The sequence below is a fragment of the Carlito syrichta genome, unplaced genomic scaffold (assembly GCF_000164805.1).
Source record: "Carlito syrichta isolate Samal-C Ts95f unplaced genomic scaffold, Tarsius_syrichta-2.0.1 Scaffold309898, whole genome shotgun sequence".
Classification (NCBI taxonomy): Eukaryota; Metazoa; Chordata; class Mammalia; order Primates; family Tarsiidae; genus Carlito; species Carlito syrichta.
In genome coordinates, this window is record NW_007253994.1 from 199,446 (window position 1) to 224,413 (window position 24,968).

General features: G+C 51.4%; 3 protein-coding genes across 5 annotated transcripts; all 3 read left to right on the forward strand.

The window, feature by feature from the left end:
• Window positions 1–955: 955 nt before the first annotated feature.
• On the forward strand, window positions 956–8,641 carry PSME3 (proteasome activator subunit 3). 2 transcript variants are annotated; one of them, XM_008068232.1, is made up of 11 exons: window positions 956–1,243; window positions 1,909–1,941; window positions 2,061–2,123; window positions 2,317–2,421; window positions 4,167–4,215; window positions 4,763–4,875; window positions 5,099–5,167; window positions 5,308–5,375; window positions 5,474–5,528; window positions 5,655–5,741; window positions 6,893–8,641. In XM_008068232.1, the coding sequence occupies exons 1-11, from the start codon at window positions 1,202–1,204 to the stop codon at window positions 6,971–6,973; spliced, it is 765 nt and encodes a 254-aa protein (XP_008066423.1). In that variant the 5' UTR covers window positions 956–1,201; the 3' UTR covers window positions 6,974–8,641. The 2 variants fall into 2 exon arrangements, with proteins under 2 accessions (XP_008066423.1, XP_021573326.1); XM_021717651.1 differs by lacking the exon at window positions 5,099–5,167.
• Window positions 8,642–8,744: 103 nt separating this feature from the next.
• AOC2 (amine oxidase, copper containing 2) lies at window positions 8,745–15,695 on the forward strand. Its single transcript, XM_021717650.1, is given in 16 exon segments — window positions 8,745–8,774; window positions 9,988–10,290; window positions 10,292–10,445; window positions 10,448–10,552; window positions 10,555–10,632; window positions 10,635–10,961; window positions 10,964–11,129; window positions 11,131–11,393; window positions 11,396–11,413; window positions 14,077–14,088; window positions 14,091–14,177; window positions 14,180–14,363; window positions 14,851–14,929; window positions 14,931–14,989; window positions 15,319–15,411; window positions 15,413–15,695. Coding segments are annotated over 16 exon segments (2,148 nt in total). The 3' UTR covers window positions 15,603–15,695.
• A 1,688-nt stretch (window positions 15,696–17,383) lies between these two features.
• Window positions 17,384–22,379, forward strand: AOC3 (amine oxidase, copper containing 3). 2 transcript variants are annotated; one of them, XM_008068234.2, is made up of 4 exons: window positions 17,384–19,186; window positions 20,520–20,805; window positions 21,174–21,303; window positions 22,006–22,379. In XM_008068234.2, exons 1-4 carry the CDS (start codon window positions 17,587–17,589, stop codon window positions 22,279–22,281), a joined length of 2,292 nt encoding a protein of 763 aa, XP_008066425.1. In that variant the 5' UTR covers window positions 17,384–17,586; the 3' UTR covers window positions 22,282–22,379. The 2 variants fall into 2 exon arrangements, with proteins under 2 accessions (XP_008066425.1, XP_008066426.1); XM_008068235.1 differs by lacking the exon at window positions 21,174–21,303 and having other exon boundaries at window positions 17,438–19,186; window positions 22,006–22,371.
• Window positions 22,380–24,968: the final 2,589 nt, after the last annotated feature.

Genomic DNA, 24,968 nt, shown 5'->3' on the forward strand with positions numbered 1-24,968 from the left:
TTGGAATCTCACTGTTGCCCAGGCTGGAATGCACACTCACATCGACCTGCTGGGCTCAGGCAATCCTTCCACCTCAGCCTTCCGAGTAGCTGGAACCACAAGTGCGCACCACCATGCCTGGCTAATTTTTTTATTTATTGTAGAGACGAGGTCTGGCCAAGTTGCCTATTCTAGTCTAGAACCCCTGGGGTCAGGTAATCCTCTCACCTCCGCCTCCCAAAATTCTGGAATTACAGGCGTGAGCCACCACGCCCAGCTGTTAGGAGATTTTAACCTACAGATGTGACTCGCATATTTCTAGGCTCTGAGACAGTGCCCTGGGCCATTTTATTGAGTGAAATAGCCAATGTTGAGCGATACCATGAATGCATGGGTGAGTGAAGAGGTAGTCTCGGGCTTCCATTGGAAAAATGGATACATCCTTGCCCTAGAAGTCAGGCGATCTGAGTGTGGCCCAGGATTTACTGGAAACCCTGCGTAGCCTTGGACAAGCCCTACCGTACACTGGGCATCGATTTGCCCAGCAGGTAGTTGATCTCTGGGGTCTGGAAGTGGCGGAGAAATGTACCACAAAAGCCCGGTACGACGAAACTTGTCTTCTGGGTGGCTCTAGCCTAAACACCTAAGCTTGGGCCAACGACTTGAGACTGAACCCCGAATCCGGGACCCGGGCCACGGCTTCCTCCAGACTACGTCACTTAGACGCGACGGCGTGGTCCACCGGCCGGCTCCGAAGGTCCTCGAAGACGAGTTCCGGGCCAGCAGAGGAGCGAACAGCCCCTAAGTCCCTTGGAGACTCCGATCTCAGGGAAGCACCCCCCCACCGCCCTCCCTCTTACTGCCCCCCAAGCCGGCACAGGAGTCCGGACGACCCGAAGCCCACCCGCGGCGCCCAGAGCCGAGCCCCAGTGCGGCTGCGCAAGGCACGTGCACAGTCTCCAGGAGTCCCGGCGACAGGCTGTGACGTAACTTCCGGCGTGAGCGGCGAAAGCCGGGAGGGCGAGAGAGAGCGAGCACCAGCAGGCAGCCGGCGGGCGGGCGGACTGACGGCACGGGGAGAGGGAGCGAGCGAGCAGTGCGTGAGCCAGCGAGGGCGGCCGGGTCCCGAGGACAGTCGAGATTCCGCAGGTCCCTCTGGCCCCCTCCCCGGAGCCCACAGCGCCTCCGGTCTCCAGCGGAGCGGACACGGCCCGGCCCGGCCATGGCCTCGTTGCTGAAGGTGGATCAGGAAGTGAAGCTCAAGGTAGCGGCACCGGGCCGGGCCTTTTTACCCCTCGCAGTGATCCCTCAGCAGTCTGACCGTCTTCCCACTCCCCATGCCGTCTTTGTCTCCCTGGGGACACCATCTCTGAGTTTCCGCTTGGCTCAGCCCAGCCCCCAACTCTTGGGGACAGCATCGGAATAGAGGATAATATAGGATGGCTTTCTGTACCCTATTGATGATGGAGAGTCCCGGGGACACCTCCGTGGACTCGTGTTGGACTTAGTGCTTTAGAACAGTGACAGCTGGAAATCCCCCAGCCCAGCGACGTTCACGCCCCCGGACTCTACCCCTGCTCCTGCCCTCGGCGGTTGGCCTGCCTCATATCATGGTCTGGGTGGGGGCTGGCACGTTTGTGAGCTCACATCTCCCCTAACTACCTGTCCTTTGTCTGCTTATCAAATTCAGACAGCTTCAGACACAAGGAGGGAGGGAGGGGAGAGGAGAGAGGAGACTAGCGGGTCTTAAGCCCTGCTTCCCTCTCCTGAGATGGAGAAATGGATCCTCAAAAAAATAAAATATTTGCAGTATGGGGGCCTCTCTGCTTCTTACTACAATTGCAAGGTGAGGGAAAGACAGCTGGATTTGGGATTCCCATCTGCCTTTACCTCTGTTGCCGGGTACTAAATTGCCCTTTTTAATTTTAGGTTGATTCTTTCAGAGAGCGGATCACAAGTGAGGTGAGTGAAATAAATTGAAAAATGAATGTTGGTTAATAGTTGGGAGTTTCCCAAAGAGGAGGTATTTGTTGAGAGAGACCTAAAATTATTAATTCTGCTTTATTTTCCCTCCTTTTTAGGCAGAAGACTTGGTGGCAAATTTTTTCCCAAAGAAATTGTTAGAACTTGATAGTTTTTTGAAGGTGAGAGATCCCCTTGTTTCCTTAAATTTCCCAATTTTTTTTTGGCCCTGGTCTGTCTGTCAAATGGGGCAAATTGTATATTGATTCTTTTTTTTTTTAAACTGTAAAGCACTCTCATCTTGCCCTTCAGATGAAATACTTTTTTCTTAGCTTGAAAAGACTAATGTTGTTTTGGTGGGCATCTCTCTTTCAGGAACCAATCCTAAACATCCATGACTTAACTCAGATCCACTCAGACATGAATCTCCCAGTCCCTGACCCCATTCTTCTCACCAATAGCCATGATGGACTGGATGGTGTAAGTGTCCTATATTTATCTTGTGTTCTTTTTTGAGTTTCACTCTATTGTCCAGGCTGGAGTGCAGTGGCACGCTCACGGCCACCGCAACCTTGACCTGCTGGGCTTAGCTGATCCTTCTGCCTCAGCCTTCCAAGTAGCTGGAACTACAGGCGCGCGCTACCATGCCCAGCTTATTTTTTGATTTGTTGTAGAGACAAGGTCTCACCAAGTTGCCCAGGCTGGTCTTGAACCCCTGAGCTCAGGCAATCCTCTCACCTCAGCCTCCCAAAGTGCTGGGATTACAGGCTGAGCACCTCGCTTGGCCTATTTTGTGTTCTTAAGCAGTAGATTCTCTGTCCTTTATTTTCCGGCAAGTTTGAACATTTACAGAGGACAGTGGGATGGGGATCCGGGGACTATGACTCTGAGTCCTACAGGCGTGATGACTCCAGTATACACCTTTTAGACCCCAATTTTCATTTATGACATGAGTTTAGAGTGAGTTTCACATAAGACACAACTAGTTACAGATTCTCTCAGGTTCCCTGGGATTCCCTATGGCTCTGAACAAGACCATACTTACCTCCAATTCAGTGTCTTGAATCTTGCTACGGGATGAGAATTTTTTGCTGTGTAACTGCAGTCCTGTCTTCTCTGGGCATCTCTAGAACCTAGTTCTTTTTTTTTTTTTTTTTTGAGTTGGAGTCTCACTCTGTCGCCCAGACTAGTGTACAGTGGCTGCTCCCAGCCACCGCAGCCTTGACCGACTGGGCGCTGGCAATCCTTCCGCCTCAGCCTTCCAAGTAGCTGGAACTTCAGGCACGCGCTAACACACCCGGCTAATTTTTTGATTTATTATAGAGATGAGGTCTCACCAAGTTGCTCAGGTGGGCCTCAAACCCGCGGGCTCAGGCAGTCCACTCACCTCAGCCTCCCAAGGCGTGGGATTATAGGCTGAGCCACTGAGCCCGGCTAGAACCTAGTTCTTATCAGCCATATGGCCACACTTCATTACAGCACTGATGACACCATATTGTTCTTTGCATTACTGTCTCATTGATAGAACTTGCACATCTGTCTTTTTTTTTTTGAGTTGGAGTCTCACTCTGTCACCCAGATTGGAGTGCAGTGGTGGCACAGTCCCAGCCACCGCAACCTCGATCTGCTGGGTTCCGGCGATCCTTCCATCTCAGCCTTCCAAGTAGCTGGAATTACAGGGACACACTACCACACCCGGCTAATTTTTTTGATTTATTGTAGAGATGAGGTCTTGCCAAGTTGAACCCGCGGCTCAGGCAGTCCACTCACCTCAGCCTCCCAAAGTGCGGGATTACAGGCTGAGCCACCGAGCCCGGCTGCACATCTGTCTTAATCATCATCGTATTCCTGGCACCTAGCATTGATCCTGGTACATAGGTGCTGAGTACATGTTTGTTGATTGAATACAGCATTCCTTGTGGAAGTGGAACCAGCATTCCCTTAATTATCCTCACCCTGCCTTGATTGGGTCCTTTCTCCTGTATCTTCCTCTCTCCCCCAATTACTTAATGTGCTATGTTTCTTGAAAGGCTGGTCTCCCAACTGGAATGTAAATTGTTTTGTGGCAAGAACTTTTTCTTAAAGCTTTATGTGTGCTTAGGAAATTGTGTAGAAATTAAGACAATCTTTGAAGTTGAGGAAGGGATTGAACTTGCTTGAAGGATGTCTTGTGATGGGGATGTGGATATTGAAGCAGGCTAATTCCTGCCTCTTTGTGTCCTTAGCCCACTTACAAGAAGCGAAGGTTGGATGAGTGTGAAGAGGCCTTCCAAGGTAAGCGCCATCAGCACCTCGCCTCTTCACCCTACACCCGACTTGCAGCCATGAGAAGCAGGATGGATCTGGTGTTCTTCTAGCCAGGAAGCAAGATCTGATTTTATTTCTCGGAATCAGCATTCCTAAGTCCTCCAAACATTATCATTATTTAGCGCTGTAGACCTAATTTTCCAATAAACAGAGAGGGTTTGACTTCATATGGACTGCCAGGGGAGGGAGATTGGAGATGGAGGCTACACCTACCAGATTTTTCACAGAAGTCCCAGTTCCATAGTTATTTTTTTCTCTGATGACAGTAGTTGATGCATTCAGTCTTTAGTATATTTGCTTCAATGTTCTTAAGACTTTTGGCATACTTTAGACACTTGTCTGTTGTTCTGTTATTTCATACCTGTTTTGATTCTAATAGTGGTGTCATGGTAGGATTGTGACAAATAGAAGGCAGAGGTCATAGCATTTTATAGGTCTGGGGAAGAAGAAAGAAAGGTAGGAGATGCTATGGCCTCCCTCCTCCCCAATCATTTAACCTCTATGTCTCTGCCAGGAACCAAGGTGTTTGTGATGCCCAATGGAATGCTAAAAAGCAACCAGCAGCTGGTGGACATTATTGAGAAAGTGAAACCTGAGATCCGGCTGCTGATCGAGAAATGTAACACGGTGAGGTGGGGACTAGTGACCTGTGGGCTGGCCCCAAATAGCTCCACTTGAACTATGAAAAACAATGGATAAAGGGCTGGAGGCATGGGGTAGTTTAGGGATGGCAGCTCAGTATCTCAGCTCCTGCATTCTGGTGTCTGGTCCCAGCAGCGTGAATCGTACTTCCTGACTTCAGAAGAAGCCGTGATCCTCATATATGTGTTTTGGTCTTCTCACCCTCCAGGTCAAAATGTGGGTACAGCTCCTGATTCCCAGGATAGAAGATGGGAACAACTTTGGGGTGTCCATTCAGGTAACATGCTTGCATTACAAACTGGGAAGAGAGATTTGGGAAATATGTTTATGTCCCCTGCTTTGTCTGTCTTCTCTTTCTCTGTGGTGCCACTGTGGGTTGAAGGGGTCTTTGACTCACCTGTTTTATTTTGTTTTTAGGAAGAGACAGTTGCTGAACTAAGAACTGTTGAGAGTGAAGCTGCATCTTATCTGGACCAGATTTCTAGGTAGGGCTGCTTGGGCTTGGCTAAGTAATTGGGGGCTGGCAAGGTGGTAGGCACCATCAAGGGTCTCTGCAGCTTCCTCCTCTTCTCTCTCCTTCCAGATATTATATTACAAGAGCCAAATTGGTTTCTAAAATAGCTAAATATCCCCATGTGGTAAGTAAGGGTTGTTTGACCGCGGGTGGAGGTGACAGGAGAGGGAGGAGTGCCTGCCACCGGAAGGAGCTGTCTGCAGACTGCTGGGCTCCAGGAACTAGCCTTTTCCTTTACCTATCCTTGCAGGAGGACTATCGCCGCACCGTGACAGAGATTGATGAGAAGGAATATATCAGCCTTCGGCTCATCATATCAGAGCTGAGGAATCAATACGTGAGTTACCTCGGTTCTTGCCCACAGATGCCCTGGCTTCTCTTAGTTCTCTTGAGAATTTTCTTGAAACTAGGGGTTGAGATGGGGGCAGCGGTAAAATGAGTAGAACAAATTCTGCTCCTCAACTGAATGTTGAGAGCCATGGAGTCATCGAGAGTGCCTAGCTGGATGTGGAGGGATGTACAATGTCATACAGTGATTAAGATGTGAGTGTCAGAGTCAAAAGACTTAGATTCAGAACCAGGTTCTCTCTACCTGTAATGTGTGACCTTGATCAAATTGTTCAAGTTCAAACTTTAGTTTCTTCATCTCTGAAAGGGAATGTAGAGCATCTACTGGACAGTTTTTTTGTTTTTGTTTTTGTTTTTGAGTTGGAGTCTCTCTCAGTCGCCCAGGCTGGAGGGCAGTGGCATACTCATGGCCACCATAGCCTCGACTTTTTGGGTTCAGGTGATCCTTTTACCTCAGCCTTCCAAGTAGCTGGAACTACGGGCATGTGCCACAATGCCTGGCTAATTTTTGATTTATCATAGAGATGAGGGCTCACCAAGTTGCCTGGGCTGGTCTTGAATGCATGGGCTCAGGCAGTCCTCTCACCTCAGCCTCCCAAAGTGCTGGGGTTATAGCTGTGAGCCATCACACCTGGCAATTTTTTTTTTTAATGAGTAAGATTAACATTAAAGGACTTAGTGCAGTTCTCAGTACGTTAAGTGCTCAGTTGTTATTAGACACTTGGGGCCTTGGAAGTGTACCTAGTTATACCCAGTTGAAAGTATATGAGAGGTAGAGCCGCCAACCTGAACGCAGGCTCCAGTAAGTGCAACTGGGATTACACCGAGTCCTCACTTAGCACCATCTGTAGGTTCTTGGAAACTGCAGCTTTAAATGAAATGACACATAGCAAACCAATTTTTTGGTTAACATTATAACAAATGACATTGAACAAAATGGAATTATTTGAAGCTACATGATTTGAGGACCTTTTGTATGTTCTTTTGCTTAATAAAGTAGCAGTTTCTTAGACCCTGTCGACAACGCTAGGGACTTACTGTTTGTGAATGACTGCTTGGGGACTTGTGGGGGGTGGTGTCTCATTTTCTTGGTGTGGTAGTGGTATAGATGTGTGATTCCCCTGACTCCACTTCTTCCAGGTCACTCTACATGACATGATCCTGAAAAATATCGAGAAGATCAAACGGCCTCGGAGCAGCAATGCAGAGACACTGTACTGAGGCCAGGGCCAGGGCCAGGGGACTCTGTGAGTCTGGCTCAAGACCGACATTGCCTTGGTTTGTTACATGACTATCGTGATGGGGAAACTGGCTGAAAATAGTAATCGCACCTCTCTGTTTTTAGTTAGAGCCTAATGAAACGCTCATCTAGTTCTGTGATGTGTTTACTTCTTTTTTTCAGGCCTCAGGAACTCTTCTATTTCCTTCCCTAATACCCCACACCCAACCTGTCCTAATTTCTGGAGAACTCCAGGTTTGTGTGTGCAGGATGTTGGCACAAGATTGCTTGGGTTTCTTTCTCCCCCTCTCTCCCTTCTGTGTCTTGGGCTTTGTATTTTCTTCCATTTGATGATTAGTTAGAAGCTGAAGGAACTGGAAGGAAAAAAGTGCTAGGTGTTTTTAGGAGCTGAGGTGGGGGGGGGGGACCAGCTTCTCTTCACATGAGGTTAGTGTCTCTTTCCTGGCCCTTGGATCCTCCCTGCCACAGTGGCCCTGGTGATGACCTAGGGTTTGTATCTGCAGACATCCCACCTTGAACATGATCATGACAAGAAACACCTTAGGCCTTCAGTCAAGTCCGTAGCTCCTTCAGATGTTTTTATAATGGAGGTTTTCATGTATACATATATGTGTGCATATGTACACACACTCCTTCCAACTCCGTTACCTTACATACCTTCCTCCCCCATCCCTGTCACACACATACCTTTCTGGAGGTGACAACTGTCCTAGTTGTTATCCACCCAGGCGAAAGTCTTGGGTTCATCCTCCCTCCTGATATTGTAGCCTCTTGGTGCCCAGGGTGAGTTAAGAGGAGAACTGAGAGATGAGAAGCAGAGGGCCTGGGGGGCCCTTCCTCTGTGACTCAGGCTCTTTTTGGTGTTATTACAAAGGCTGGTCCTCTGGCTGCTCCTGGTTGCTTTTCTCAGGCCAATTGTAAATTGGGGTGGGGTGTCTGCAGCTGTGCAGTCCAGGTGCTGCTGCTCCTGTTGGGCTTTCCCTTTGGGAAATATTTCTCTTATTTATAGTATTGTGCTTCCAGGGAAAGCAGTCATTTGAGTGTGTGTGTGTGTGTGTGTGTGTGCGTGCGCACGTGTGTGCGAGCATGCATGCATGCACAGATATACATTTGTGTATGTGGAAATATGCTGGGCAAGTCAGAACTGTAGAAGAGTTGCCTCCTATCTCTCGAATCTTCCAGTCACTTACTGTTACAGCTCTGTGTTCACCCTCATCAGCCCCCAGTGTTTTATTCTACTACTACTGGAGAGTCGCTCGCTGTCTGCAGTGAGCCTGCCAGCAGCTCTCATTGTCTCCAACTTTTATTCTTCTCCTCTCTGTCTTCCAGCCCCTAATCATATTTCCACCTGGGATGCATCATTTTTACTCCCAACATTCTGTAGAGAAGGAGTTCAGGATGCTGTCTTCCCATGGATAGTACTCAGTAACAAATCAATTGCATTTTAGTTGGGCAGTGCCCCACCCACCCTCCAGATCCCTTCCAGCTAAAGCCCTTCCCCCTCCCACCATGTGTTTAGTTTCCCTTTTTGTTTGTTGGCTTGTTCTGTTGCCCTCCTCTCACCCTACCACCCTTGGATCGTAATGTAAAATTCTTTTACCATGTCAAGAAATTATTAAAAAATACAGGTACTTTGACCTCTTTTTAAATCCGCAGACCCTGGTGCAATGCTCTGGTGACCAGAGACATGCTCATATATGTGTGCACATTGGGACACCACAGGCTCCTCCAGCGACCCTGTTGGATGTCGTGATGCCAGTTGGGCTGCCTCTCTTCTCTAGGGTAGTGGAAAGACTGAGGCTTCTGTCCACCAAACAAGGGTGGGTCCTTCGTCTGCGTTCAGTTGAATGGTGCTTTCCAAACCCACACCGCCTTCTTGCCCACTCCACAGATCCCAGTTCCTTCCTTCCCTAGTGGTACCCAAGAACCGCCAGTAGAGGCTGCTGTAGTTCCATGCATAGGGAATGGCCTGGTTCTAGGCATATCCCACCCAGGCATTTTCTTTTCTTTATACCAATTCTTCTCTCTGAATAATGTGTTAAAATTTCTTGAGGAAACTCATAGACTTGGTTTTCAAATTACCTGGAGGGCTGCCTAGAAACCCATCTCCCTCTGAAACAAAGTTTTCTCAACTTCCACCTTGCAAGTGGCCTTCTGGTTTCCAACAATCCCCTCTTTGTCTCTGCAAAAAGTTTTAAGGTCTTGAGTGATGGAAAAACATCAGCCCTGTTTGGTTTCAGAGATGAACACCAACAGTTAGCAGTTTTTGAATGCCTATCCTGTATGAGGCTGGTAAGCACCTGATGTGCATGGTCACATTTAATCTTCATGAATCTAGAGTAGGTTTATCCTCACAGGTGAGGACACTGAGACTCAGGTAAGTATTTCCCCTAAGGTGACACAGCTTAAAGAGCTGGAATGGGTGTACAAATCTGATTGTTAAACCCAGTCCCTCGGCCTCTCCCCCTTTCTCTGAATAGATGGAAAAAGCCTGACACCACAAATCAAGGGCTTGGCATTAGGCTCCAAGCAGAATTCAACACGTGCTGCTGAACTGGGCAGTGGATCCTTGGAGCTGTGACATGCATGCCTTGCCGGGGGAGTAGGAGAGTGAACAGTTTCATGCTTGCTGGCGGTGTGCAGAACTTGCTTGGGCATCTGAGGTTTGCATTTCTTCTCAGCCCCCTCCGGGTGGAAGGTGGAGTTGAGCATCATTAATCCAGATGCCCTCTCATCTGCTGTAAGTGCTGGAAATCCATAGTTGGTGCTGACTGCTGCCTGTAGAAGTTCAGGACAAGGCAGAGGCTATGCATGTGGAAGTAGTGGTGCCTTGAGCCAAACCGCAGGACAGAAAATTGGAACCGAATTACATAAATCAAGGTCAGAAGTTTCCTGTCCAGCCCACCGGGCGGAGTTTTCTCCATTCCTGTCCATCCTAGTGAATATAAACCCTGACTTGAGCGGTAGCTGGAGGGGCAGCTAGTAGACTGATCAGCTTTTGGGAACCACCGTGAATCTCAAGATAGTCCTGGCATTCCTGACACTGTCTCTCATTACCATCTTTGCCCTGGTCTGTGTCTTGCTGACCAACCAAAGTGGTTCCAGCCAGCCTCCCTGCTGCCGCTTTGTGTCCCATAGGGTCCAGCCCTGGTCACACCCTGGCCAGAGCCAGCTGTTTACAGGAACCCAAGAGAAGCTGACAGCCTTCAGACAAGTGTGTCTTCTCAGTAAGCTGTAGCTGCTCCCCAAGGCTGCAGCCCTGGCCCACCTGGACAGGGTGAGCCCCCCCATTTCCCTGGGAGGCACTGGCCATTGTCGTTTTTGGTGGACCACCCCAGCCCTCCTGCATGTGGGATGCCACCATGGAGCATCATGGCGGGCCTCTGCCCTATCACCGACACTCCGTGCTGAGAACTGAGTACATCCAGGTGTGGAGGTATTTGAAAGAGGTGGAGCTCCCAAGGCACCTATCTTCATGGCTTCCGTCTTCAACTGCAGTGGCTCTACTTTGGCAATTCTGCATGCTACCCCTTGTGGCTTGCACTCGGGGGACCGAGCCACCGGATAGCCCCCTACCATAACGTCTCAGGTGTTGGGATTTTCCTTCACCTGGTGGGACTGGAGCTACTGCTGAACCACAGGGCCCTGCCCACTGGGCTGTCCAGCAGGTCTTCTACCTTGGGTGCTGCTATGCAGACTCGCGCCAGTTGGAATGGGAGTTTAAGGCTGACTGGCTAGAAGTGGTTAGAGTCCCTCTCCCCCCACCAAAAGGGGCTTCATCCCTGAGGTCCAGGTCTCCCCAGGTCCTCTTCTTCCAGTTCTTGCCCCAGGGCTCTCAGTACAGTGTACAAGGGAACCTGGTGGCATCCTCCCTCTGGACCTTTGGCCACGGGGTGTTCAGCAGCATGAGGATTTTTGATACTCAGTTCAAGGGCAAGTAGGTGGCCTATGAAGTCAGTGTCCAGGAGTGTCTGTTTATGGGGCCAGTTCACCCAAGACAATGATAACTCGCTATCTGGATAGCAGATATGGACTTGGCTGGAACTGTCAAGGCTTGGTGTGAGGCATGGACTGCCCCTATCAGACCACGATGGTGAACATCCACATGTTAGTGGGCAGAAGGATAGTCCAGCTGCTCACAGGGACTGCTCCTTTGTAGGTACCACAATTACCTTGAGAGTCATATCTGTGGCAGTTCGGCCAGCTCGGTCTCTATGGTCAGGTCTGTGTCATCTGTGGGCAATTATGATGATTACATTTAGGACTTTGTGTTGCACCCAAACGGGGCACTTGAAGGGACGGTCCATGCCATGGGCTGTATTAGCACAGCTTTCCTGAGTGGGGGAGATGAGAGCCTCCTCTTTGGAAACTGTGTGGTACACATGCACACCTTCCACTTCAAGCAAACCTGGATGTGGCAGGTGAGTGCAGAGGGGATGAGGGTGGTAGGATAGAGAGAGGGAATCACCAGACCAAGCTGAGATCTCTAGAAGAGGCAGGAGCAGGTGTTAGCACTGCAGTTACCGTGGTGAGAGGAAGAACTGTGCGTGTGTTCATCTGCAGTCTATACTGGGCTGCCAGATATCTGGCAGGTGATAAGGGCTCCCTGTCCAGCCCCAATCCCCCAGACCCTCTGATTTGCAACAATTGTGAAGCTAGTTTAAATGTAATGGTTGTGCTAGGCTGTCTTTGTGACACTGAGTGGGTGAATTGACTTGTTTGATGCCAGATGGGGTTGGCGTGACACTGCTTCCTCCTAATTCTGAAGATCACTGGGGGACTGGGGAGAACCAGAGCCTGAGCAGAGGTCAGTAGCAGTCTGTCTAGAGTCTTCAGGGTAGGGGTGGACCTGGGGCATGGGAAGAGGCTACCATAGCTGAGGGTTGTCCCACAGGTTAGTGTCACTCTTCTTGGGGAGGGCCGTCCCATTCCTGTCATCACAGTGGACTCTCCCGGGACATGGCAGGCATGCACTAGGCTTACTGCAGGTGTATAAAGGGATTTCTCAAGGAGGCCTCAAAGCCCAAAGAGGACTTACTGCTCCTGACAGATTCTGTTGAGGCCAGAAAACAAACTTAACCAAATCACAGACTTGTAGATCCTCAAAGAAAATTAGAAATCCACCAGACCTCTGCGTTACGGTTGGGAGAACTAAGGAGGGGGAGGGGAGACAGGGCAGGAAGTGACTGCCCAAGTATGATGCAATGTAGTAATTAAGCAGATTTCTTATGAAACGTTTTTTTATCCTCAAGTATAAAAACGTGATGTTTGTGTGCACACATGTGCCCGTGCTCACGCTCTCGCACTTGTATTTGCATTGTGGTTAAGAGAGGAAGAACCAAGAAAATAACATGACTGAGGCTAGGCACTGGCTCACACCTATAATCCCAGCACTTTGGGAGGCCAAGGTAAGAGGACTGCCTGAGCCCACAGGTTTGGACCAGATTGGGCAACTTGGCAAGACCTCATCTACGTTAAGTAAAAAAATTAGCCAGGGTGGGGGTGCATGCCTGCAGGTCCAGCTACTTGGAAGACCGAGACAGAAGGATCACCTGAGCCCAGCAGGTTGAGGTTGCAGTGGCCATGAGTGTGCCACTGTACTCCAGCCTGGGTGACAGAGTGAGACTCCAACTCAAAAAAAATAAAATAAAATAACATGGTTGAAGTTATATTATTGGCTGGATTACCCTTTGGTGTATTTGGACTATGACGATTTTCTGATTGGAAGTGTCTAGCGTTTTCGACATTAAAGCCTTATTTTGGGAAGTAGCACTTATTGGATCCCTAGGGTGTGCAGCACAAGCTGATGTGGAGTCACAGAGGCTGTGTCAAGCACCAGCACATAGGACAAGGACCACAGAGGCACTAGCATCAATAGAAGGCCGCCTGTGTCAGGCGCCTTCATATAGGTCCCATTTAAAGGGACTGAAAGTCCAGACTTGCAGAAAGTGTGACCAAGTGCTGAGCTGGATGATGAAGGTTACAGGGATATAGTAGACGTCCAAAGGGGCTCCCAGACCATTTAGATAGGAATCTGCTCACTTCTGAAGAAGACTGGAAGTACTCCCCACCTTTTGAGATAGAAGTGAAGTCTCAGAGCTGGAAGGAGTACACAGAGGACCTGGAAGAGAATTGAGGTTTTCTTAGAGACAAAGTCTTGCTATATAGCCCTGGCTGGCCTCAAACTCCTGGGCCCAAGGAATCCTCCAGCCTCAGCCTCCTGAATAGCTGGGACTACACGCATGCACCACTGTGCCTGGCTCAAGATTGGGTTTTCAGCTAGCTTCTCCAAGACAAATGCCATTTTCTTTTTCATAGTAAGAATATCACTAATCAATTGCATGTGCTTTTCCATTATGGGGCACAACCATAGAACAGCTTTAATCATGCCCAGTGTAGGGACTCAGAAAGTAAGAATCAGAGAAGCAAACTGGTCCCAGGTCTGTTTGCTGCACCAATGCTAATAGAACTTCTTCCAATGATAGAAGTGTTCTGTATTTGCACTGTGGCTCAAAACCATACCCACCAGCCCAGTGTGGCAACAGCATTTTAAATGGGCTAGTGTCACTGAGGAACTGAATTGAATTTAGCCACACTTGGCTAGTGGTTACCTCAGTGGACAAGGTGAGCTAGCCCTGACCCGTGCCTGGCTCCCAGCATAGCACTTTTCTTTCTTTTTTTGAGTTGGCGTCTCACTCTCACCCAGGCTGGAGTGCAGTGGCCGCTCCCGGCCACCGCAGCCTCGACCTGCTGGGCTACGGCGATCCTTACGCCTGAGCCTTCCAAGTAGCTGGAATTACAGGCATGCACTACCACACCCGGCTGATTTTTTTATTTATTGTAGAGATGAGGTCTCGCTGCCCAGGTGGTTCTCGAACCCGTGGGCTCAGGCAATCCATTCACCTCAGCCTCCCAAAGGCACGGGATTAACAGGCTGAGCCACCGAGCCCGGCTTGCACAGCACTTTTCAATGCCCTCTGCTGCCTTCTGTCAGGCCACTGCAGTGGGCATCATGGGGAAGATGGGCCTGCCGCCAGCAGCCTCACCTAGTGTGAACCTCATCTCCCGCCCCTCACCCTGGCAGGGCTGAAAAACTGGGGGTAGCTTAAGACATGGTGTTTAAACCTGTGGTCGCCCCCTAGAACCCAGAGCACCAGCTACAGTGCCCACAGTTGACCCAGCAGTTCCTGGTATGGAGGTCCTGACGACTTTTTCCTCGGGAAGCCCCATTCCCCGCTGCCTTTACCTGGCCAGCAGCCAGACTAATGCCTGGAGCCACCAGTGAGAGTATCAAATCCAGATCCAGAGCTTCATGACATACGCATGCCCTTGGAGAGCAACAGGGAGAGGGAGCAACCTCAGCTGGGGGAGGTGAGGAGGGCAGTGGGTGGAAGGAAAAGCCCAGCCTGGCCCCCACCCAGCCTGTGGAGATCCCAACTCACTCCTCGCGGCCTCCCATTCATTCCTGCACCTCTCAGATCCATGCAGATATGGCTGGGAAAGGGTCTCACACAGAATCAGAGCCAAACAGCTTCTGGGCCAGCAAAGGCCCCTCACATTTTCTAACACCACCATTTTCTTTTTTTTTTTTTTTTTTTTTGAGTTGGAGTCTCACTCTGTCGCCCACTCCGGCGATCCTTTCGCCTCAGCCTTCCGAGTAGCCGGAACTACAGGCATGCGCTACCACGACCGGCTGATTTTTTGATTTATTGTAGAGATGAGGTCTCGCTGCCCAGGCGGGTCTCGAACCCACGGGCTCAGTCAGTCCACTCACCTCAGCCTCCCAAAGGCGTGGGATTACAGACTGAGCCACCGAGCCCAGCTACACCACCATTTTCTTACAACAAATCCTGGTCAGATACCAGCTCGTGGTGACCCAGAGAAAGGAGGAGGAGGAGCTATAGAGCAGTGGCATCTACTACCAGGATGACATCTGGGACACCCACAGTGGTGTTTGCTGACTTCATCAACAATGAAACCCTCTTAAGGAGAGGTTGGTCACCCTAGGGTCAGGAGAGGGGCTCCTCTCCGCCTGGCATCTTGGTTGCCCAGCCTCTAGTCATAGGTCAGAGGGTTAGTAGATTTCAGTTCTCACATGTGGGGCCCAAGGAGTGTTCTGATGAACCATGCAGGTCACCCTCCCAGGATGAGATTAGCTGTGAGATACTGACTTCCCCCTCACCACCCCCACCACAGCTGCTCACATGGGTTACTCCAATCATTGTATATGCATGAAGCTGGGCAGAGCGGAAGCCAAGCTGAGGCTAGAGGTAGGGGATTGAGGCTGAAGGGTGATTCTTTGGGTCTGGCCTCCATAGGCCTTCAGCTCCTCCCTCTTCCTGCAGGATCTGGTGGCTTGGGTTACAGCCAGCTTCCTGCACATTCCCCATGATGAGGACATCCCAGTGACGCTGGGAAATAGTTGGCTTCTTGCTGTGACCCTATAACTTGTTTGAAGAGGACTCCTCCATTTTCTCCCTAGGCAGTGTCTACTTTGAGAGAGGTCAGGATGCTGGACTCTGCAGTGTCAACCCTGTGGCCTGCCTCCCCCACTTGGCAGCCTGTGTCCTGGACTCACCCTCTTTCTCTTTCCAAGGCTTTTGCCCCTGAGGGTGTGGTGGAGGAGGGGGCTGAGACGCAGTTCTCTTTTTCCACTTCCTCTTCCCATTGTTTTCTTCATACCTGCTCCTACCCCACCCTCTCCAAACAGCCACCTCCCACACTAAATCCCTGTAGAGCCTTTTGGCTAGGTCTTATTTTCTATCCATTTTTTATTTTCCTTTTTATGTATTTTTTTGATATTTTATACTTTTTTTTTTTTTTTGAGTTGGAGTCTCACTCTGTCACCCAGACTGGAGTGCAGTGGCCTGCTCCCGGCCACCGCAACCTCGACCTGCTGGGCTCCAACGATCCTTCTGCCTCAGCCTTCCGAGTAGCCGGAATTACAGGCACGCGCTACCACGCCTGGCTGATTTTTTGATTTATTGTAGAGATGAGGTCTCGCTGCCCAGGTGGGTCTCGAACCCGCGGGCTCCGGCAATCCACTCACCTCAGCCTCCCAAAGGCGCGGGATTACAGGCTGAGCCACCGAGTCCGGCTATTTATTTATTTATTTTTGGATTGGAGTATCACTCTGTCACCCAGGCTGGAGTGCAGTGGCACTATCAGGGCTGCTACAGCCTTGACCTGCTGGGTTCAGGTGATCCTTCTGCCTTAGCCTTCCAAGTAACTGGAACTACAGGCATGCACTACTACGCCCAGCTAATTTTTTTGATTTATTGTAGAGATGAGGTTTCGCCATGTTGCTCAGACTGGTCTCAGATTCCTGAGCTCAGAGTCCTCCTGCCTCTGCCTCCCAAAGTGCTGGGATTACAGGCGTGAGCCACTGCACCCAGCTATCCATTTTTAAAAAAATGATAAATTATAAAAATGATTTTAAAGTAGTCAAGCAAGCCGGGCTCAGTGACTCAGCCTGTTATCCTGTGCCTTTGGGAGGCTGAGGTGAGTGGATTGCCTGAGCCCGCGGGTTCGAGACCTACCTGGGCAAATTGGTGAGACCTCATCTCTGCAATAAATCAAAAAATCAGCCGGAAGTGGTAGCGCATGCCTGTAATTCCGGCTCCTCGGAAGGCTGAGGCGGAAGGATCGCCGGAGCCCAGCAGGTCGAGGCTGCTGTGGCCAGGAGCGGCCACTGCACTCCAGTCTGGGCAACAGAATGAGACTCCAACTCAAAAAAAATAAAAAATAAAAATAAAATAAAACAAAATAAAATAGTCAGGCAAAACATCACTAATCCTACCACTCAGAAATGGCTGGTGTTTGCATTATACCTGCCATGTCTTTATTGCCTGTGCATCCAGAAGGAAGAGTAGACGAAATTTGTGAAGCAGATGTTACGTGTAATTTATAATTAAATGTATTGCAAACTTTCTCTTGAATTTATTCTGTTTGACTTTTTTAAGTGTTTAGAGTCCCCTGGAGAATACTAAGTGTTCTGGCCAAGGAAATTGGCAGTGGAGGAGAGGACAAGGGGGATGGACCCAGCCAAGGAATGTCGCTTGGGAAGCTGAAGGAGCTGGAGGTGGGGGTTTTCTTGGAAGGAGAACAATAGTTTGAAGTTGCAGGAAAGAGAACATCTGGCCTGAGTAGGTGGCAGTGGTGGAAGAAGCTGGGCTGAAGGCGTGAGGGGCTGCTCTGGCGGCTGCGGCTGCTGGCTGATGCTGCGTTTTCCAGCTCAGGCTGGCCAGCTGTGTTATCTTGAAATGCTCCTTCCCCTGCCCCCAAGCCCAGCTCTCCCCGACTCCAACCCTGACCCAGAGAGCAGAATATGATTTGGAGCCTGGAGGACAAAGCCATGTAAGGTCTGTAAGAAATCAGGCTGCCCCTCAGACCCGCCCCCTAGTCCCCACCTCCCCGCCCCCCTGCGCCAGCCTTCCCGCGTCCTTCCCACCCTCAGTCCCAGGCATCCGACTACTGGGAGCCTCAGCCAGAGTCCCAGAGCCCCCAGTCGAGAAACCAAGAGATCCCCTGTCCTGCGGGTCTGAGAACACCTGGCTCCACTCTGGTAGAATCCTCTGTCCTTCTTTGTGGGACAATGAACCAGAAGACCATCCTAGTACTCCTTGCTCTGGCTGTCATCACCATCTTTGCCTTGGTTTGTGTCCTGCTAGCGGGCAGGGGTGGAGATGGGGGTGAACCCAGCCAGCCTCCTAGCTGCCCCTTCATATCGCCCAGTCCCCAGCCCTGGACACACCCTGGCCAGAGTCAGCTGTTTGCAGACCTGAGCCGAGAGGAGCTGACAGCCGTGATGAGCTTCCTGATCCGGCGGCTGGGGCCAGGGTTGGTGGATGCAGCCCAGGCCCGGCCCTCAGACAACTGTGTCTTCTCAGTGGAGCTGCAGCTGCCCCCCAAGGCTGCAGCCCTGGCCCACCTGGACAAAAGAAGCCCTGCACCTGCCCGGGAGGCCCTGGCCATCATCTTCTTTGGCGGACAACCCCAGCCCAACGTGACTGAGCTAGTAGTGGGGCCACTGCCTCGGCCCTCCTACATGCGAGATGTGACCATGGAACGTCATGGCGGACCCCAGCCCTATCACCGACGCCCGGTGCTGGCTCGAGAGTACCTGGACATAGACCAGATGATCTTCGACAGAGAGCTGCCCCAGGCTGATGGTCTGCTCCACCACTGCTGCTTCTACAAGTCCCAGAGACGGAACCTGGTGACGATGACCACGGCCCCTCGTGGTCTGCAATCTGGGGACAGGGCCACCTGGTTTGGCCTCTACTATAACATCTCGGGAGCCGGGTTTTATCTCCACCCCGTGGGGTTGGAGCTGCTGGTGGACCACAAGGCCCTGGACCCTGCCCGCTGGACCATCCGGAAGGTGTTCTATCAGGGCCGCTATTACGAGAGCCTGGCCCAGCTTGAGGAGCAATTTGAGGCTGGCACAGTGAATGTGGTGCTGATCCCAGAAAATGGCACAGGTGCGTCATGGTCCCTGAAGTCCCCAGTGGACCCGGGTCCAGCTCCCCCTCTGCAATTCCATCCCCAGGGCCCCCGCTTCAGTGTCCAGGGGGGCCAAGTGGCTTCTTTGTTGTGGACTTTCTCCTTTGGCCTTGGAGCTTTCAGTGGCCCAAGGATCTTTGACGTCCGTTTCCAGGGAGAACGGCTGGCTTACGAAATCAGCCTCCAAGAGGCCGTGGCTATCTATGGTGGAAATTCCCCAGGAGCAATGATGACCCGCTATCTGGATGGTAGCTTTGGCATGGGCAAGTACACCACACCCCTGACCCGTGGAGTGGACTGCCCCTACCTGGCCACCTATATGGACTGGCACTTCCTCCTGGAGTCCCAGGTCCCCAAGACAATGCGTGACGCCTTTTGTGTGTTTGAACAGAACCAGGGCCTCCCCCTGCGGCGACACCACTCAGATTTCCACTCCCACTATTTTGGGGGCCTTGCAGAGACAGTGCTGGTCGTCAGGTCTGTGTCCACCTTGCTCAACTATGATTATGTGTGGGATATGGTCTTCCACTCCAATGGGGCCATAGAAGTGAAAGTCCATGCTACAGGCTACATCAGCTCAGCGTTCCTCTTCGGTGCTGCCCGGAAGTATGGGAACCAGGTTGGGGAGCACACGCTCGGCACAGTCCACACCCACCGTGCCCACTTCAAAGTGGATCTGGATATAGCAGGTAAGACATCCTGATGGGGCAAGGATTCTAGAAGAAAGGCTGAAAAGTTCCCATGTGCTTTGGGTTTGATGTAGGTTATGCAGGAAAGGAAGATTTGGATTTTCATGCTTCCTTCTTGCTGGGTAGGAGAGACTTGGCTGCTGAGTCTCATTCCGATCTTAGCTCCCTGGCTGGGTGCACAGCTGCCAGCCTGCCTCCATGTATGTGGGCCTACTTCCCGGAGGCAGCCATCTGTTTTCCAGGTCATTCCTCTGTGTCTGGCCCGCAGTACTCGTGCATTGGATGGTCTGTCTGCAGCTTAACAAGTTCCTGGCACCTGCAGGCAGACATGGAAGACCCCAGGGTGCTTTTTCTTGGGAGATGGGCCCTCCTCTTGGCACAATTCTCTGAAGGGCAGGGGACCTCATGGGTCCTACAGAGCATTCCAGGTCCTCCTGGAGTTGGTGATCACAGAGACAGCCAAGGCTACCTGGTGCCTTGGCGTGTTCATCTTTGTCTTTTTGTTTTCCTTTTCCACATTCAGTTTATCAACAGGTTTCTTTCTGTTCTGAGCCTGAAATACCTCTCCGGGTCACACTGCCACCCCCTAGCAGGTGCCAACCCTCTCTCAGCTGCCTCTAGTTTTGTGGCTGTCACATCCAAGGTCCACTCTGTGCCCAGAGGTCCCCGCCACCAACGCCAGCCGGCCACACACACAGCTCTCACTTCCCATGCCCTGTGGGTCCACAGAGCAGCCTCAGACCCTGTCCTCTCTGGGCACCTCCAACCTGCCTTGTGGATTCTTCCCTGACCTCTGCCTTAGCCACACCCAAACACTCCCTGTCCCTGGATACACAATTCACACAGTCAGGCTGCTTAATTTTGCCCAGCCTACAATGCCCTTCTGTTTCATTGCTTTTGATGACATCCTTTAAGGCCAGGCTGAAAAGTTGCCCAGGAGATTTTTTGCATCTGTATCCCTGTGATCTGGGATCTGCATGGGCTATGCTTCTCTCCCCGGGCAGGGCAGTCCAGTTCTCCTGGTTGGGTCGGGAGCAGAAGACAAGAATGATGTTCAGTCACCTCTGTCCCTAAGGGCAAAAACAGTTCTCTCTGCTCATGAATGTTGACAGGACAAATGGGTGAAACGGAATGAAATGCTTAATGAAGTCTTTTCATGTATAGGTCAACAGCTTTGTCTAAAGGATTTGGGATTCTTTGAGGAGAGGGCAGCAGGGGCCATGCTCAGCTCCGGGCTGCTCTTTGGCCCCCACTCTGAAGCCAAGTGGGGAAGAGTCCAGAGGGACCAGAGCAGCTGCATGACAGGCCCTTTCCCCCTCAATCCCCCGGGCAGGACTGGAGAACTGGGTCTGGGCTGAGGACATGACCTTTGTCCCCATGGCTGTGCCTTGGAGCCCTGAGCACCAGATACAGAAGTTGCAGGTGACCCGGAAGCTGCTGGAGACAGAGGAGCAGGCCACCTTCCCTGAGGGAGGCGCCACCCCTCACTACCTGTACCTGGCCAGCAACCACAGCAACAAGTGGGGTCACCCACGTGGCTACCGCATCCAGATGCTCAGATTTGCTGGGGAGCCACTGCCTCAGAACAGCCCCCTTAAGAGAGCCCTCAGCTGGGAGAGGTGAGTGGTGGGTAGGCTGCCTAGAGTGGGTGGGGAGGGGAGACCAGGAGAGAACCTTGGAGGAGACTCAGCTCACACTGTCCTGAAGGGAGGCGAGATCTCAGGAAGGATGTCCTTGTGATCCAAAGACCTCACGATGGGCACATCTTCCCGGTGTAGGCTAAAGCCCAGGAGTGGGCACTCATCTCTGTGTCTGATGGGGGAAGGGCCATGCTGTGAAATGGCAGGGACTCACATGTGACCCCACTGAGTGGAGTTGTTGTGTGAGTGAGATAGGGAAGCTGAGGTCTGAGCACTCAGCTCCCTTCGGTCCTAGGCGGGGAGCTCGTCAGAGCTAGTGGCCATGGGCCTGACCAGTGCCTCCCTAGGTTCCAGCTGGCCGTGACCCAACGGAAGGAGGAAGAGCCCAGGAGCAGCAGCATCTACAATCAGAATGACCCTTGGGCCCCCACTGTGGATTTCAGTGACTTCATCAACAATGAGACCATCGCTGGAGAGGTCAGCTGACTGGGGAGGGGAAAGCAGGGTGGGAAGGGTGAGCCCAAGGGTAAGCCTCGCCTGCTCTGGGAGGGTCCCCAAAAGCCATTCAGTCTCCTCAGCGGGGGAGCTGACTCCTGCCTTCTGCTCCCTAATGGATCTGACCCATCACCTTTTGAAGGAATCTCTCAAGTTGGGTGTCCATTGCAGACACTGGGTGAGGCCCTGAGCCTGTCCTCGAGACTCCAGGGCTCTCCAAGTTCCAGTTGGTGCACTGCATCCTTTTTGGGTCTCAAGGACTCAAGGAATGATGGAAGTTACCAGGGAAAATCCCATCTCCTGTATTTAAAGCTTCTCCATTCATGACTTGACTACTAAGGGATGAATTTCTCAGTGTTGGCCTGTTTCTGCCTCCCAGACCTTCCTGACCTTCCCTCCTCCCTCTTTCGAGTTCTGAGGGCAGTGGGCGCAGAGCTGAAGCCTGTGGTGTCACCCTCTAGGGATAGGCAGGCAGAGGGTGCTGTGATAAGACACCACAGGATGGGGGATGGAGGGAAGCCCCCTTTCTTCCCACTATGAAAACGACTGTTTATGCTTTCACTTCTGGGCCAGTAGAAAAAGCTGTTGAAAGACTCGAGGTCCTTGGGCTTCTGAGCTGAAGCCCTGCGGGGCTCGTCATCAGCAAAGCCAGACCTCGTGATCCTCTTTCTTCTTCCCTGCTAGGACTTGGTGGCCTGGGTGACAGCTGGTTTTCTGCACATCCCACATGCAGAGGACATTCCCAACACGGTGACGGTGGGAAATGGCATGGGCTTCTTTCTCCGTCCCTACAACTTCTTTGATGAGGACCCCTCCTTCTACTCTGCAGACTCCATCCACTTCCAGGGTGACCAGGATGCTGAGGACTGTGAGGTTAACCCACTGGCTTGCCTGTCCAAGACTGCTGCCTGTGCTCTCAACCTCCCTGCCTTCTCCCACGGGGGCTTTTCTCACAACTAGGCAGTCCCTGGGATGGGGAATCTGGCCAAGGGTTCCAGGGCCAGGGTGTGAGGGTTGGATGGCAGCTAGGTGCTAGGCTGGCAGCCTAGTGGCTTCTTCTCCTTCCTCACACCCATGATGTCTCCCTTCTATTTCCCCAAGGTCCTCTCTCTTCCATGACCCTCCCTTGCATCCCCCTGGTAGCCAGGGGCATCCTGGGCCTGTGAAGTCAGACACAGGAGAGGCCCAGCTTTATTGGTACCAGCTGTGCTAGGTCCCCATCCCCGAGAGGAGAGGAGTGGCCCAGCCAGGACCCTGGAGTGATGGCCAAGCTCCCTAGTTGGTTCCCTTGTGTTTATTTCCAGCTTTCCCAAATCTTTTGAGGCTATCTCCAAGGACTCTGAAAGGGGGATTATTCCCTAGGCATCCCAGGCCTAGTGGCCAGATCTGCATGTTCACAGATGGGACCCCTCTGCCCACTGTCCCTCTCGTGTCTTCCTTCCCTCCTTCTTCTTCTTGCCTACTGCCCCCTGCTGCCTGCCTGCTCTTCTATCCTGACACTTCCCCATGTCCTCAGGAGATGTCCCTCTGTCCCAGCCCCTAGTGTTCTCACAACCCTCAGGTCTCAACTCGTCTCCTCTCCCAGGCTGGACCTGTGGAAGTCTCAAAGATGCAGTGGGACACCTGATTGGAGAGGACAATTCCTGTGTGTCCCCTGGTATCTTGTCACATACTGGGAATAGGAGTTGCCCCCACCACATCCTGGGCCAGGATGTTTCCAGACTATTCCCTCTGTCCATTTATATCTGCCTGCCTTGCACCACTCTCTGGAGGAGGATGGACATCGTGACAGGAGCAGCCACTGTTGGCATTTCAGGTGGTTTTGGGGTGCAATAAAGAATGGTCAACCGGGCTCAGTGACTCAACCTGTAATCCCAGCGCTTTGGGAGGTCGAGGCTAGTGGATTGCCTGAGCCCACTGGTTCGAGACCAACCCGGGCAACTTGGTGAGACCTTGTCTCTACAATACATCAAAAATTAGCTGGGCGTGGTAGTGCACACCTGTAGTTTCGGCCACTTGGAAGGTGGAGCCCAGCAGGTCGACGCTGGGGTGGTTGTGAGCGTGCTACTGTACTCCAGCCTGGGCAATGGAGTGCGACTCAAAAAAAGAAAAAAAAAGGAAGGTCATTTTGTGCCAAGGCTATGTGTGAGACCATTGGCCACTGTAGTCTACAGCAGCCAGGATGCGAGGCTGTGGTGGATGCCAAAGAGGAGGAGCAGAAAGCCCTGGGAACTCCCACAGGAGCAGGGGCTGTCCAATCATGTGAAGGCATGCAAATGAGGTGAGGCCTGGGTGGGGCGGGGCCTGTTCTGGTGGGATGGGGCTTGGCTTAGTTGGGTAGAGCCTGGAGCGGGTAGGGTCGGGGCCTGGCCTGGTGAAACGGGGCCTGGCCTGGGTAGGGACTCCTGCTCCAGGGCCTTCCATCACTTCTGTCTTTCCTGGGTTCTTGGTTGTGGATAAATACAAAGAAGTAGTAAGAGATTGGAAACAACAGAAACCTCCTTCCCTAAAAGATTGGTTAAATCAATTCTGATACAGCCTTAGAGTGCAACACTATGCAGCTAAAGATTAGTTCTATGTTTTATTATATACTAATCTGGAATAATCTTCAAGACTGTATCCTGCACCTTGGCTCATGTCTTAGAAAAGAGGGGGATATAAATACATATTTGCTTATACATGCATATCCAGTAGAAGTGGGTAATATTGATTACCTCTGAAAGGGAAACTGGGAGGGTGGGGACAGGGGAGGAGACTTAGTACTGTATCCCCTTTTGTACATTTTGAGTTTTGACCCATGGAACTGTATTACCTATCCAAAATAAATAATGAACCAGCCCAAAAGAAACTGACTTTTTTTACTGACGCATTTTTGGTGGAACAGTGGGGGAGAGGGTAATGTGAATTAAGGAATGGGCCAGGACTAGATTTTCTCAAGTTCTTGAGATCCAGAGAAGCAGGTATGGTGTCTAGTAACTTCTTCTGCCTTCTCTTGCTTGTATACCTCTGAGGAAATGTTAAACCTCAGTCAATCCTCCCACCTTCTCTTTTTCTCTCTTTTTCCCTCTCTCAAGAGATGACAGTGACAAGCAAGGAGAAACGGTGACTTCTGCTTGCTGGAAGCCCAGGCCAGAGCAGGAGGTGAAGTTAAGGAAACATATTTTGGGGCTCTACAGCTTCTGATCAGAGAGATCATATTCTGGAAGCTCAGGCACCATGGAAACTTCTGTCACCTTCTGTCTTTTCTGCCTCAAGCCCAGGCTGAGGGTCCATGGAACGGTGGATGGGGCAGAGTCAGTGACCTGGAGAAAGACTAGGTTCCAAAGAGCAAGTAGAAAGGACTGAGAGGCAGAGCCCAGCAATAGCTGCTCACTTATACCATAGCTTGAGTGGAAGACAAAGTGAAGGCAGACAGGGGGAGCTGGAGAAGAGAGAGATGGAGGAGAGAAAGGAATATCATGGCCAACTGTAGCTCTGAGGCTGACCTTATATTCCCTCTTCCTCAAACCTGAGGAATTGAACTCTTTTTTTTTTTTTTTGGGGGGGGTTGAGTCTCACTCTGTCGCCCAGACTGGAGTGCAGTGGCATGCTCCCAGCCACTGCAGCCTCAACCTGCTGGGCTCTGGCGATCCTTCTGCCTCAGCCTT

Bases quoted from the DNA above. Each gene is read 5' to 3' on its own strand.
- PSME3 (XM_008068232.1), top strand. From the start codon at position 1,202: ATGGCCTCGTTGCTGAAGGTGGATCAGGAAGTGAAGCTCAAG. The intron at 2,422-4,166 runs GTAAGTGTCCTA...TTGTGTCCTTAG, and splicing joins GCCATGATGGACTGGATGGT to CCCACTTACAAGAAGCGAAG. The intron at 5,376-5,473 runs GTAGGGCTGCTT...CTCTCCTTCCAG, and splicing joins TATCTGGACCAGATTTCTAG to ATATTATATTACAAGAGCCA.
- AOC3 (XM_008068234.2), top strand. From the start codon at position 17,587: ATGAACCAGAAGACCATCCTAGTACTCCTTGCTCTGGCTGTCATCACC. The intron at 19,187-20,519 runs GTAAGACATCCT...TCCCCCGGGCAG, and splicing joins AGTGGATCTGGATATAGCAG to GACTGGAGAACTGGGTCTGG. The intron at 21,304-22,005 runs GTCAGCTGACTG...CTTCCCTGCTAG, and splicing joins ATGAGACCATCGCTGGAGAG to GACTTGGTGGCCTGGGTGAC.